At 42.8% G+C, this 13,367-nt stretch overlaps 1 protein-coding gene across 2 annotated transcripts in view; it reads right to left on the bottom strand.

The window, feature by feature from the left end:
- The window catches only part of Fancc (FA complementation group C), a 181,791-nt gene that overhangs the window by 3,104 nt on the left and 165,320 nt on the right, over positions 1-13,367 (bottom strand). For both annotated transcript variants that reach the window (XM_090329496.1, XM_090329497.1), the window contains 4 exons: positions 11,445-11,520; positions 9,066-9,147; positions 6,921-7,095; positions 2,656-2,862 (listed from right to left, as the gene is read on the bottom strand). In XM_090329496.1, the coding sequence (XP_090185622.1) occupies positions 2,656-2,862; positions 6,921-7,095; positions 9,066-9,147; positions 11,445-11,520 (540 nt within the window). The remainder of the gene's footprint in view (positions 1-2,655; positions 2,863-6,920; positions 7,096-9,065; positions 9,148-11,444; positions 11,521-13,367) is intronic.

Raw genomic sequence — 13,367 nt, 5'->3', positions numbered from 1 at the left:
CAGTGGAACTCCTTGGAGCTCAGGGCATCTATAATGACTGCATCTGGTGGTCCTCGAGCTGGGTTGCAAGGGGTCCAGCAGAGTGCCTGCCCACTGGGAAGCCATGGTATACAGGTGGACATGGTATCTCTTTAGTGTGCTTCCGCTATTCATTCTGTGTTCTCACAGCTGAACTAACTCACAAGGTTCATGGGAGAGGCTCTGTGGTTTTCCATGTTCCTACAGCCCTAGGTTTCGAGCACAGTGTTTTCCAGTGTGATGGGATGTGCACTGCAGTCAAAGAGAAGAGACTGCTACCCAGGAAGTAAGCTTCCATTTCTTTAGTTCCAGTCGAGCCAGAGGATGGTCCACCTTAAATGTGGATGATTTCCTCTGACTTGACAGAAATATGGTAGCAATAATGGGTGAAGTATTGGGCGTCTCCAGGAGCTTTCTCTGTGAGCTTTCTCTCCCAAGTCGGGGCCATCAAAGTCCCATATTAACTCCTCCACTGATGAGTGCCATCTTTAGGTGACAGGCAGCTTCTACACTAGGATGGGAACAGAGCAGGCAGGCGGGCAGGCAGGCAGGAGGTGGACTCTGCACCAGCAGGGCCAGGGCTCCATCCACAGGTGTGGTGGCATGAGCAAAAGGTCGTGACAAAAATGCCAATTCTTAATTCAAGAATGCTTAGTGTGAATTTTTTTTTTCTTTTTTTTTTTTGCCAGTCCTGGGCTTGAGCTCAGGGCCTAAGCATTATCCTTGGTCTTTCTCAAGGCTAGCGCTCTACCTCTGAGCCTCAGCACCACTTCTGGCTTTTTCTAAGTATGTGGTACTGAGGAATCAAACCCGGGTCTTCGTGCATGCTAGGCAAGCACTCTACCACTAGGCCAAACTCCCGGCCCTTTACTGTGAATTTTTAAAGTAACTTCAGAATATGTTTAACGTTGCTACAAAGACAGCAAACTGTGCTCATTTACACCACACACTGCTGTCTATTTCTCAGTGTCTACATGGGTTTGGCACATATATCATAATTAATGAACCCATAGGGATAAGATGATTACTGACATAAGTCCAGACTTCCTCCCAATTTCTAGGATCCCATTCAGGACTCTATATTACATTTAATTGTGATGCCTCCTTGGGCTTTTCTTGGCTGTGACCATGACAGACTCTCTTGCAGGTGCTTGGCAGTTTTGAAGCACGTTGGTCAGACATGTTGGATATCTTTCGGTTTGTCTGATATTTTGGGGGGGAAATCTGAGATAAAGCACCACTTGAATGACATTATATCAAAGGTATGTTGTGTCAATGTAACACTGACTGTGGCTAAGACAGATGCTGCGAGGCAGATATTAAAATATAGATGCAGCAGGGATGACGTTGGTTGTTCATACAGAATTCCATGTTCAGCTCTCAGGTATGAAGTTGTCCTACCCCAAATGGACACAAAAGTATTTTTGAGTTACAACTTGCCTGCCCCCCTCTCAGGTATGTAACTGTGACATTACCACAATAGAGCTGATTACTACAACCACTACCTCAGTTACTTTGTGTGTGTATGTGTGCATGTGTATGCCCACATGCCCAGGTATGCATATGAGTACATGGTAGGAACAGTTAAAATTACTCTGAACAGTTTCTATCACTGATTATTAACTACAGCTCTCATATTGGACACTGAGGCTCCAGAATGTGATCATCTGATAACTCCAGTACTGTGCTTTCTGACCAGTATCTCTTCTTTCCTCCTACTCAGTTTTATGGATTTGCCTTTTTACAGACTCTGCATTTAGCTGAGCTCAATTTGTCTTTTGAATATGGCTTATTTCACCAGTCATGCTGTCCAGGTTGATACTTTTGCTAGGGTGCATTTTATGAATGGAGGGGAGAGTCCAGATGATCTTCTTGCAGGTCCTGAGTGGGTGGCACGAGTGCATGATGATCCAGTCCTGCAACACTGAGTTATCTTTCTGTTGTTGGTTGTAAGAATTTTCTTTATATACTCTGGACACTAAATCCTTATCAGACATACTATTTCCAAATAATTTCTCCCTTACTGAGAATTGTCTATACTTCATTGATAGTATCTTTTGCTGCATAAAAGTTAGATTTCATAAAGTCCAACTTACTCTATTTTTCTTCCTGTTGCCTGTGTCTTTGGTGGTCAAGAAATTTCTATAAAATGTAATGTCGTGAATGATGTCAACTTTTAATTTATACCACTCTAACCTGGACTTTGGGAAGATTTTTTTATATATAAAAACTCATTTTTCTTCTTCAACTGGATTGTGTGGCATCCACAGCTGGTAGGAGCTGGTAGGGTTGGCATCGCCGGTGGTGGGAACATGTTCTCATGGGAGAAGCAGGTGATCAATAACAAGTTACCTGAAAGAATGGCATGTGGGCTTTCCCCATGGGTCCTGTGGAAGGACACGGGACCTGTGAAGTGCCATTTTCTTTCTCTGAGCTTTTCTCCTTGATGGCTTGAGGTTTTACATAGGCAGGCTCTGCGATCCATCCTTGCTGTCAGCCTCAGTGACCTTCCACCATGTTAGGGCAGAATCCTGAGCTCATTCTCCTCCAGTGCCAGGACACCCACACGCAGAAAGATAACCCACTCTCTGCTTGGAGCATACATGTGAAGCAGGATCTGAGACAAGAGAGACTTACAAAGGTGACAGCTTCCTGGGCAACTGCATGGCATTCTGGAGCCCAGAGCAGGAAGTTCAGGATGAGGCACCTGACTAGCTGTCCACACACCAGTGGTCTGGAGTCTTCACTGCTGCTCTGGACAGAGGCCACCTGGAGGTCCATGGCTGAGAGGCACGCACTTGTGAGCAGTGTCAGGAGGTGGTCCAGCACAGCCTTCAGCTCTATCTGGGTAATGCAAGTTCAAAGGGTGAGAGATTAGGGAGAGTTAGGACACATGACTCTCGGATTTATTTAGTGCTTTGAAGCCAGCCCCAGAAAGAGAAACAGCCTGGCACCAGAGAGAGAGAGCGGACACAGGCGGCTGAGTTTACACACTGCTCTACACAAACCCAAATGGGCGTAATGGAAATTTCTTGACTTTCTTTCGTCTTGCTCACCAAGTGGCCAGGGCCCCATGCCAGGAATTGACCTTTTTTATATGAAAGGAAACAGTGAAAGGTTCTCAGCAGAATGTAGTCAGATTTTTCATATTGTGGGAAAAGAACAGAAGGCTCCTTGAAGACCTCTTCACCATCAGCCACAGTCAGTCAGAGCAGTGGCCACGTGGGGCTGTGCAGGAAGAGCCCAGGACTGCTTCTGCTCTGCCTGTCCTTCAGGAGGACCTATGCACATGGGTGTGCCCGAGAGCATGTACGTCCATGTGTAAATGTGTGCATGTGTGCGCGTATATGGCACATTTGTTTGGTTTCAGACACTGGTGAGGCCCGTTCATACATGTTTAAAACTCGAACAGCGGTCGCAAGTCTGTGGAATCCACATAATAATGATGATTGTTCTAAGCCTGTGGGTTGCTTTGGCATAAAAAATATTTATCATGCTGAGACTTTTGCTTGCTAAAAGAGTGGCAAATCAAGTTGAGACTTGGAAAACAAAGCAAATATTGAAAGCTATAGACCTAAAATGCCACATGGAACTCATACCAGCTATGTGCTATCATTTCTAAAAGAACACTTAGGCCTATTCTGAGAATTCCCATGGCTGACTATACAGATCTGTGAGAGCTGCTTATTTCCCTAGAAGTTAGGCCTTGTTCAATGCCATCTGTCATAGACTACAGCACACTAGCAGTGTTGTGTGGAGTTCTGCTGACCAAAACAGAGACCGTGAGAAATGGTACCACAGGACTCTTCCATGGAGTTGGCAATGTTCCCAGGACAGCCATTTCTCCTCCTCTCAGCTGTGCACCTCCTGCACTCGCTGATGGCATCTATAGCAGTCCTCAAAACCTTCTGCCATCTAGACAGGTCTGTGAGACTGAGGTCGGGAGGAAAGGCCTTTCTATTTTTTTTTTTTGAGTAACTTAGCATTTTTATTCTTTCTATACCATTGCTAACGTCCAGACCATCTTTTACTTCAAGTTCTTTCTGTATCCAGAAGCTTCTATGTGACACATCAATAACTGAAATGCTTTCTAAGTTTTTCAAATTATTACTTTTGTCCTATTTCATAAATTTATGAGGCTGAGTGCCAGTGGCTTAGTTACCTGTAATCTGAACTACTGAGGAGACTGAGATCTACTGAATCACAATTTAAGGCCAACCCAGGCAGAAACATTCACTAACTGTATCTCCAAAATAACTAGCAAAGGGCCGGGAGTTTGGCCTAGTGGTTAAAGTGCTTGCCTAGCATGCATGAAGACCCGTATGAAGACCCAGGTTCAATTCCTCGGTACCACATACATAGAAAAAAAGCCAGAAGTGGTGCTGAGCCTCAAGTGGTAGAGCTTTAGCCTTGAGAAAGTCCAAGGACAGTGCTCAGGCCCTGAGCTCAAGCCCAGGACTGGCAATAAATAAATAAATAAATAAATAGCAAAAAGCAGGGCAAGAGGTATGGCTCAAGTAGTAGACTGTCAGCCTTGAAATTATGAGGTTCCAAGTTTAAGCCCCACTAGCTCAAAAACAAATAAAAACAAAAACAATGGAAGTCAAACAACAGGGTTTGAAGTCTTGTCTTAGAGTATATAAAAACATAGATTAGTTTTTTGTTTTGGGGTTTTTTTCCTGCCTCTTCATGTAGACTGGGCTTTAAAATATTATATCATTACTGGGGCCAGGAGTGTGGCCTAATGTTAGAGTGCCTGTCTAGCATGCACAAAGCCCTGGGTTCAATTCCTTGATACCATATACATAGAAAAAACTGGAAGTGGTGCCTTGAGAAGGCCTAAGGACAGTGCCCAGGCCCTGAATTGAAGCCCCAGGACTGGCCAAAAAAAAAGATCAGAAAAAAATCATATTATTATTATATTTCAATAGCGGTACAAATGAGTTGCCACTGGACAAATCAGTTTGCATATGCAATGCGTCTTGATTGATATCCCTCCTTTCCTCGTTCTCCCCACCCTTCCCAACTAATTTCATAGGATGTGCATTGGGTACTGTGGCTGTATTCTCCACTCTTCTCTTCATTCCCTCATAGCTTTCAAATGCCAAATGAACTCTAGATTGCACAGAAGGCGGAATGCTAATTCATACAGACAGAGAGCACCCTGGGTAGGACTGGCATGCTCTTGGCTTTCACATCCTTACACCTTGGAGACAGCCAATATTAATCAGGTTCTATTGAGCTGCACAATGATCATGCTTGCAAATATGGTTGTTTGCTTATTAGGTCACCTAGCAGACATAAGGGAATGAAGTTCACAGAAATTAGGGGCACACAATGGTTGAACCTCAGAAAACTTCCTTCTCAGGACATCACACACCAACATCTCAGGCCAGACAGTGAGGAGGAAAGGGCTCTGCATCACTAATACGAAGGCCTGGCTTCTGTCACTGGGCAGATGGCTACTCCTGATTGAACAACAAAGGCATACAGGACAGACGGCACCAAATGACTCCAAATGAGTTAATCACTTTTATCCAAGAGCGTCCTGAGTAAGAACTACACATGTTTTATTTTAAGAAAAAGCAAAACACCCAAACCAGGTGAACCAGTAAAAAGATAGAACATTTTAGAACTTGAATCTTACTGGTCTATTTATTTCTCTGTACTTCAAAATTCAACTTCTTTGCCAGTATCTATTATCCATTTGGAATTTAACACATACCTTCCAACTTAAGTTTATAAGGAATCAAATATAAAATGCATACAAAGGGCGTTAGAAACCATGAGCACTTCATACATCTCATTCCTTTAAAAATAGGATGATAAAAAGCATGAACTATGATTTTCCTAATTAGCTTAATGTGATATTTAAAGGAAAGAAAAAGAAGTGTTTCTTTTCAATCAGATAGCAATCCTCAAATACATATGTTGACTATGATAATTTCTTGTTTTATTTTGATCCAGAAAATTATTCTAACATTTCAACTTTTAAAAATCCAACTGTTTTTCCACTGTCATGCAAGCCTCTTAACAAATATAGACATCTGTACTAGTCTCTGATTTTTTCAAGCAGAAAATACAAAGCAAATAGGATCATTGTTCTATATATAATGAGACATGTTCCATTTAATTATTAAAATCAGCAAGACAAAGAAAACTCTGGCAGCTGAAAGTTTTAAGAACCAACAAATAAATGTTTGCAAAGGAGGTGTTAGTACTTTTCATCAAAGCATGGCTTCTGTAATTATTATGTGAACATAAAACAATAGCTGTCTTTGCCTGTTACCTGGTCTGGTGCTGTCCTTAGCCACTCTGTTACATTTAGGAAATGACTAAGTCCTTTTTCAAAAGCGAAGTGTTTCATATCATGTGATGACTTCAGTAAAAGGTCTGAACAAAGCCAATTATGCGGAAACTGTTGACCAATCCAGGAAAGTAGTAAGTCAGGTGGAAGCAGACTGCCCAGGCTACTGATGGGGAAGAGAGGGAGATGGGCTCAAGAGCCAGGCTCTGCCTAAGAACAGTATTCCTCATAGGAGCTGTCATCCCTGCATGGCACCCCCTCGGAAGACGCCCTGAGGCCAGGCATTAAAGTGAACTAGGATAGACTGGACACCAGGCAATAGCAGATCAGACACTTTCCTGAGCACAGAGCTCAAAGAGCAGGTGCAGTCCTGAGGAGCATGGCCACATCTTTTCCTCCTGGCCACTCTGTGAAGGAAGGAGACCAGCTCACATGTACTATCATCTGAGTGGGCAACTGCACGTTACCACAACATATGCCATGACTCCCCAGAGCCTGGTGCATAGGGGAACACAAACCCATAACAGAGCCCCTCCAGCCAGGACTACTCCCCAGGGCCCAACCCAGAGCACACAGAGAGGGGCCTGCCACCTACCATAGTCTGTTCTCTCTGCTGCTTCCCATCCTGAGGGCTATAGTAGAAAGCCAAGAGCCATAGCAGGGCTGCAGGAGGGTCATCTTCCAACCTGAGTAACTGCTGAGCTGCCATGTCAGCCCATCCTCCAAAGTGAGCGAGCAGAAACCAGCTCTCAAAATGACAACCTGGGGACCTGGAACAAAGAAACAGAGAATTGTGACATATATTTTAAGGGTAGAATATACTTCAGATAAGGTCAGTGAGTCTCAGCAGATCAGTATGTATCCTGGAGCACAACTGACACAAGGAGGGCTGGAGGCCAAGTGAGAGTGAGATATGAACTAACCTTCTGGAAAGGGGGAATGGCCGCAACAGGAGTGTTCTGAGACCCTCTGAAATACTGGTACCCAAAGGACATGACTCCTTGTTCTTTTGCTAAGCCAACAGGATTCCTAAATATTGTCTTTGCCTCCCTAGTCATTGAAGGCAAAATTCTCTGAGAAAACAGCAAATGTTCTGAAGCGAGGTTTCAGAATAGTGAAAGAAAGGAGAGAAAACGTAGGCAGCTCATTCACAGCTCAGAGCTTACGCTCAGGGGCCAGGCTGTGCTGGGATTGGCTAGCAGGCCTTTGGGTTGGGCAAGGCTCTCTGTATCTTTCCACTCTTTCTCTGTAGACCTCACTGGGCTGCCCAGTGAGTCTCCTGTTGCTTCCTGCTCCCAGCAGGGAGAGACCTGCACAGTTGAGAAAGCGCCAACACCTGGTCATAGACTCTCCTGCAGGTAGATGCCTGTAAGGTCTGGAACTGAAGTCCTGCAACCCCCAGAAGGCCACAAGAAAGGGCAGCAGATGCCAGTAAGGTGTAGCCAGGCGGTTCATGTGACTGCCAGTTGGCTTTCATCTGTTCCTTTTTGGTAAGAATTAGGTAGGGAAAGCCAGGGGTGGTGGCTCATGCCTGTAATCCTAGCTATTCAGGAAGCTGAGATCTGAGGATTGTGGCTGAAAGCCACAAAAGTCTGTGAGACTCCTATCTCCAATAAACCACTAGAAAACAGGAAGTGGCACTGTGGCTCAAGAGGTACCCTTGAGTTGAAGAGCTCAGGACAATGCCCAGGCCCAGAGTTCAAGTCCTGACTGGCAAAAAAGAAAAAAGAATTTGGTAGGGAAAAGGGAATATTTGGCACCAAGAACTTCAGTTGGTGCAAACAGATAAAGGAGCTCCATGCTCTGGCAGAGAAAGTAACAGAGAGTCTAGAAAGAACAGGGTGGCAAGAAGGACAAACAAGAGTTTTAAGTAGGCCAACAGAAGACAATGAGTCATACTGTAAATGTGGGTGTGAGGAAGAACATAGCAAGTCCACATGTGACTGTGCTTAGGAACATAGCAGAAGAGGGCTCTTAATACTATACTAGTAGAAATTAACTTACGTAGAATGGCTTTTCTCACTTTGGAGAGGGATTTAATTGGAAAATATTTTTATTTTTATTTATTTATTTTTTATTTATTTATTTATTTTTTGCCAGTCTTGGGCTTGGGCTCAGGGCCTGAGCACTGTCCTTGGACTTTCTCAAGGCTAGCACTCTACTACTTGAGCCTCAGCACCACTTCCAGCTTTTTTCTATGTATGTGGTACCCCAGGAATTGAACCCGGGTATTCTTGCATGCTAGGCAAGCACTCTACCACTAGGCCAAACTCCCGGCCTAAAACTTTATTTTATTTATTTTTTTTTTTTTGCCAGTCCTGGGCTTGAGCTCAGGGCCCGAGCACTGTTCTTGGACTTTTTCAAGGGTAGAGCTAGGAAAATATTTTTACATCAATTCAAAAAAAAAAAAAGAAGACAAAATAATAACATTTCCTACTATAGGGCAGGAGAAGTTTGGCATTTCCTTCCTTGATAGGCAGAATGAACAGAAGTGCTCTTTTGTTTCGAATAGCACACACACAAGCTGGTTTTTTTCAGGGTCTTTCTGTTTACAGTCATGGTTGGATATATCAGAATGAAAACACAGACTTAACTTAAAACTGTTCCTATGTAGGTACTTATCCCCAAATACCCATCGTCTGATAAAGTCAGTACACCCACTATCAGTCCCAGTCAAAGGGAGATGAGGATAGGGGAAACACCTGTGTGGTGGAGTCAGCAGTGGTCAGTGTTTGCTCACCCACAAATCTGGTCTTCAACTGCTTCTCTGAGCAATTCAGATATATGCTGCAGAGGCTGGAGCTGGTGTTCTGGTGGGATAGCTGTGGGTAGAGAGATCAGAAGAAAACTGAAGAAAAGATAAAAATAATAGCAACAATCTGAAACCAACACCAGATGTTTGGGGGCAGGGAAATGATTATTTTTTCTAGTTCATGGGATCAATTCCCTACTTTTCTCAGCCACTGTGTGTCTCTTAACGTGGAGAGGAAAGAGCCATCTGTATTATCCACAATTTAACTTGAAAGCATCATAAACATGGGCCATGGAAGTTGGTAAAGAGCACCACAAGTCTCAGAAATGGCAAGTCACAGGTATACCAGACATTTGTGATTTCAAAATAATAGTGGAGACCATACTAAAATCAGTAAGAAATTAAGAATTGACTGCCTACCCTCGTTTCTATAAATCTGATGAGCTCAGAATATGATTTCAAGTTTTCTATACAGAAAAGGGTAGGAAAAAATATGTGAGCATCATGCAAGATCTTTTCTTAGGTATTTCTGCTTTCACCACCCTGTAATTATTATTTTTTTTTGGTGGGTCATGGGGCTTGAACTGGGCCTGGGCACTGTCCCGGAGCTCTTCAGCTCAAGGCTATCACCCTACCCTTGAGACAAGCTCCACTTCCTGTTTTCTAGAGGTTAGCTGGAAGAGTCTCAGGTTCTTTTGTGCCCAGGATGGCTTTGAACCTTGATCCTCAGATCTCAGCCTCCTGAGTAGCTAGTATTACAGGCTCGAGCCACCGTACACAGCTCTCACCACCCTAGAATTTTAGAAGCAGCTGAGCGTGCACGCATCTGTTTCTAACAAACATTAGAGAAAGGTGTTCATGTACAGATAGGTTCATAGACTCAAGGACACTTAAACTCTCTCCCACCTCTGAATTCCACAACACTTAATCATAGCCTTTTGAAGTCATTTGTTATTTTCTTATTATTTATATTAATAGTTGCTTATATATTAATTTTTTATCTCTGCTTCTTATGGCTCTTGGGTAGTCAGGAGTGCATGTGATCATCTTTGCTCCTAGAATCTCACAACAAACATGAAATATAATTTTGATCAATAAGAAGTTATACTATTTAAACACTCCTACCTATGAGTATACACCTAGTTTTCCAAAAGCAATGCAATGCCATTTCTAGGCCAACATGGGTCTGTTCTGGGGCTTCAGGCCAGTTGTCTACTTTGGGGCAGGCATCTAGTACAAGTGCAGGCAGTTGGCCTGAGTTCAAGCACATGTACTTTTTGTTCTTCTGCTTATAGGTTTCCAAACCTAAGCTCCAATCACTTTTCTAGAAATCAATTAGCTACCCCTCATGAGTTGACCTCAGACTCATGAAGCACAGTGGGCTCTGGACCCTCCTATTTTGTTAATGAAGTTCCCCACAGTGTTCTGAGTTCTCACAAAATCAACAGGCAGAGATCCATGTGAGGCCACGCCAGCCCAATCACAGCATCTGAGGATCATGTCAGATGGTCACCTTCAGTGATCACCTACCTTCACAAAAAGGAAGAGGAATTTAGATTTTGTAAAATGCTCTAAAATTATGAATCATCTGCTTTCCTCAAGTGGTGCTCTCTCATTCAGCTTGGAGGAAAAAGAAGGCCCCAAACTATACAACGGTGAACTGAAATGGCTCTTTATCCTCCCTGTTTCTCTTTTTTTATAGTGGCCAGATAAACTCCTTCCTCAGTAGCCAACTGTTCTGCGTCAGTTCTGACTTTCCTGATGGCTCCAGATGACACAAGGAAAGGCAATTTTATTCTTCATTTCTCAGGAGTTTCCAAAACACAAGCTCACAGACATGCTCTCTGGTCAATACTAGCAAAATAAGGACATAATCTATGGGTAAAAGACTAGTAAATGAAATCAGAAAAAGGAATGATCCTAAGTATTATATTAAATTCTTTAAAATCTTTTCCTGGGCTTCATTAGGAGCCATTTCCTCTAAATTTTCATGGCCTCATACTTCATTTTATCTTGTCCTCATGTACCAGCAGAATGAAAAACCAATAAGTGTACTGTTTTATTCTGTCTCAGCCAAGTCTCAGCCTGTTCCTGGAATCCAGGTGGACCTGGCTAGCACAGGCAAAGCCAGTACTATCTGTAGGCATACTAGTAAAGGATTAAAAAAAAACCAGAACATTCATAGCTAGAAAGTAAAGCAGATTATCCTAGTAAAATCCACAAAAGGTGACATCCTGAGAGCACAATGGGATCTCAGACATCACCAATGCCACTTTACTCATGTGACAGTTACGCAGTGGGAGAGAAGGTCATGTGTTTTCAAAAGCTCTTCTCACTCTGATGTGTACATAGGCAACTTTAACTCACCTTCTGGGTGCTGCAACAGTATGGTAGTGAGAGATGGAGTAGCATAGGGAAAGTAGGTCCTGAATGCAAACTTCAGCTACAAGATCAAAAATGCAAAATAGCCATGAATATCAGAATAGAGGGGTATCAGAAAGAACACAAAAACTTTGCCTACCTATTGTGCTAACTCAAACAACTTCCCTCCCTCCCTCCCTCCCTCCCTCCCTTCCTCTTGAATGGTTGTACAAAGGGGTTTCAACATCTGTTTATAAGTATAATATGTCTTGATCCAATGTCACCCCTCCCATCATTCTCCCCTTGCTCCCATCCATTCCAAACCAACCCATCCCCTCCATTTCCTACTTCCATTTTCATATATGTACACTGAGCATTGTGACTACATCTGTCCACTCCCCTCTTTTGAATTCCAGCCCCTTTAGATAAGGTGTGCTTCAGATTCCTGGTATTAATTTCTTTAAACTGTCTGTTAATTGTTCAAAAGGGTGACACAATGAAAACCTACCCCAGTATGTTGGAGATATGTGTGTGTGTGTGTGTGTGTGCGTTTTAATGCTTACATTTTAGATTTAACTTCCACATTAAGAGAAAACATGTACTGTGTCTCTCAAAGCCTGACTTAGTTGACTCAAAATAATTTTCTTTCCAGATCCATCCATTCCCCTTCAAATGATATTATTCTTCCTGATGAATACAATTCCATTCTGTATGTATGCCTGTACACTCATTGTCTTGATCCATTCATCAACTGTAGTGTCCCTAGGCTGTTTCTGTAACTTGGTGATTGTGAAAAGTGCTGCAATAAAGATGAGTGTACAGGTGCTTTGTGTTATGACTAGCAATCTTTCGGATAAATGCACAAGTGGTACTGCTGGACTATAAGGTAACTCTGTGAGGAATCTCCATACTGATGTCCATAATGATAACATAAAATTTACATCCCCACAACATGTATTAGGATCCCTTTTTTCCCTGCATCCCTGCCAGCATTTGTTGCTGTCATGTTCTTGATATCATTCTGACTAGAATGAGATGGAATCTCAATGTCATCTTGATTTGTGTTCCTTTATGGTCAGGAATTGTCAGCATTTCTTCATTTATTGACCATGTTCTTCTTCTGAGAAGTGTGTGTGTGTTTAGCTCCTCTGCCCATTTATTAATTTGGTTATTAGGCTCAGGTATATGGGTAGCAGAGATCTTCTCCCATTCTGTATTACCTTTTTATCCTTAGCAACCATGTCTTTCACTGTATAGAGCTTTTTAGCTTGATGCCATTTGTCAATTTTCTCTCCTATTTGCTGAGCCCCAGGATTTTTACTCAGGAAGTCCTGCCTATGCCAGACTATTTTCTTAAAAAAATTAATATGCTTTCAATAAACTCACAAATATTTTCCAGAAAAATGAACCTTTTTAAAAGTTACCTTCTGGAACTTACAAGAAATGAAGTTATATTGTTGATGTCTGTGAGGGTACTTTAGCTCATCTAACCCAGTTACATTTCAGTGAAAGCTGCCAATACAATTGTAACATTTTAAATTTCAGCATATGTGGTTTTTAAACAACAAAAAGTAAGTGGTGCTCACATATTCTGAGAGCTGAAAACAATAGCTGTCCACGCTCCAAAAGGCACAAAGGTGTGCCAGGCATGGTGGGTCACACCTGTAATCCTAGCTACTCAGGAACCTGAACCCTGAGGATTGTGGTTCAAAGCCAGCCACAGAAAAGTTCCCATGAGCCTCTTCTCTCCAATTAACCACCAGTTAAGTGGAGTCACAGCTCCACTTCTGGTAGAGTGCTAACCTTAAGCAAAAGAGCTCAGGGATAACACCGAGTCCCTGAGTTCAAGCTCCATCACACGAGAGAGAGAGAGAGAGAGAGAGAGAGAGAGAGAGAGAGAGAGAGAGAGAGAGAGAGAGAGAGAGAGAG

The sequence above is a fragment of the Megascapheus bottae genome, chromosome 3 (genome assembly GCF_031878675.1).
Source record: "Megascapheus bottae isolate mThoBot1 chromosome 3, mThoBot2.hap1, whole genome shotgun sequence".
Lineage (NCBI taxonomy): Eukaryota > Metazoa > Chordata > Mammalia > Rodentia > Geomyidae > Megascapheus > Megascapheus bottae.
Note: the sequence above shows the minus strand (reverse complement) of the source record. Positions and strands in the feature narration are given on the sequence as shown.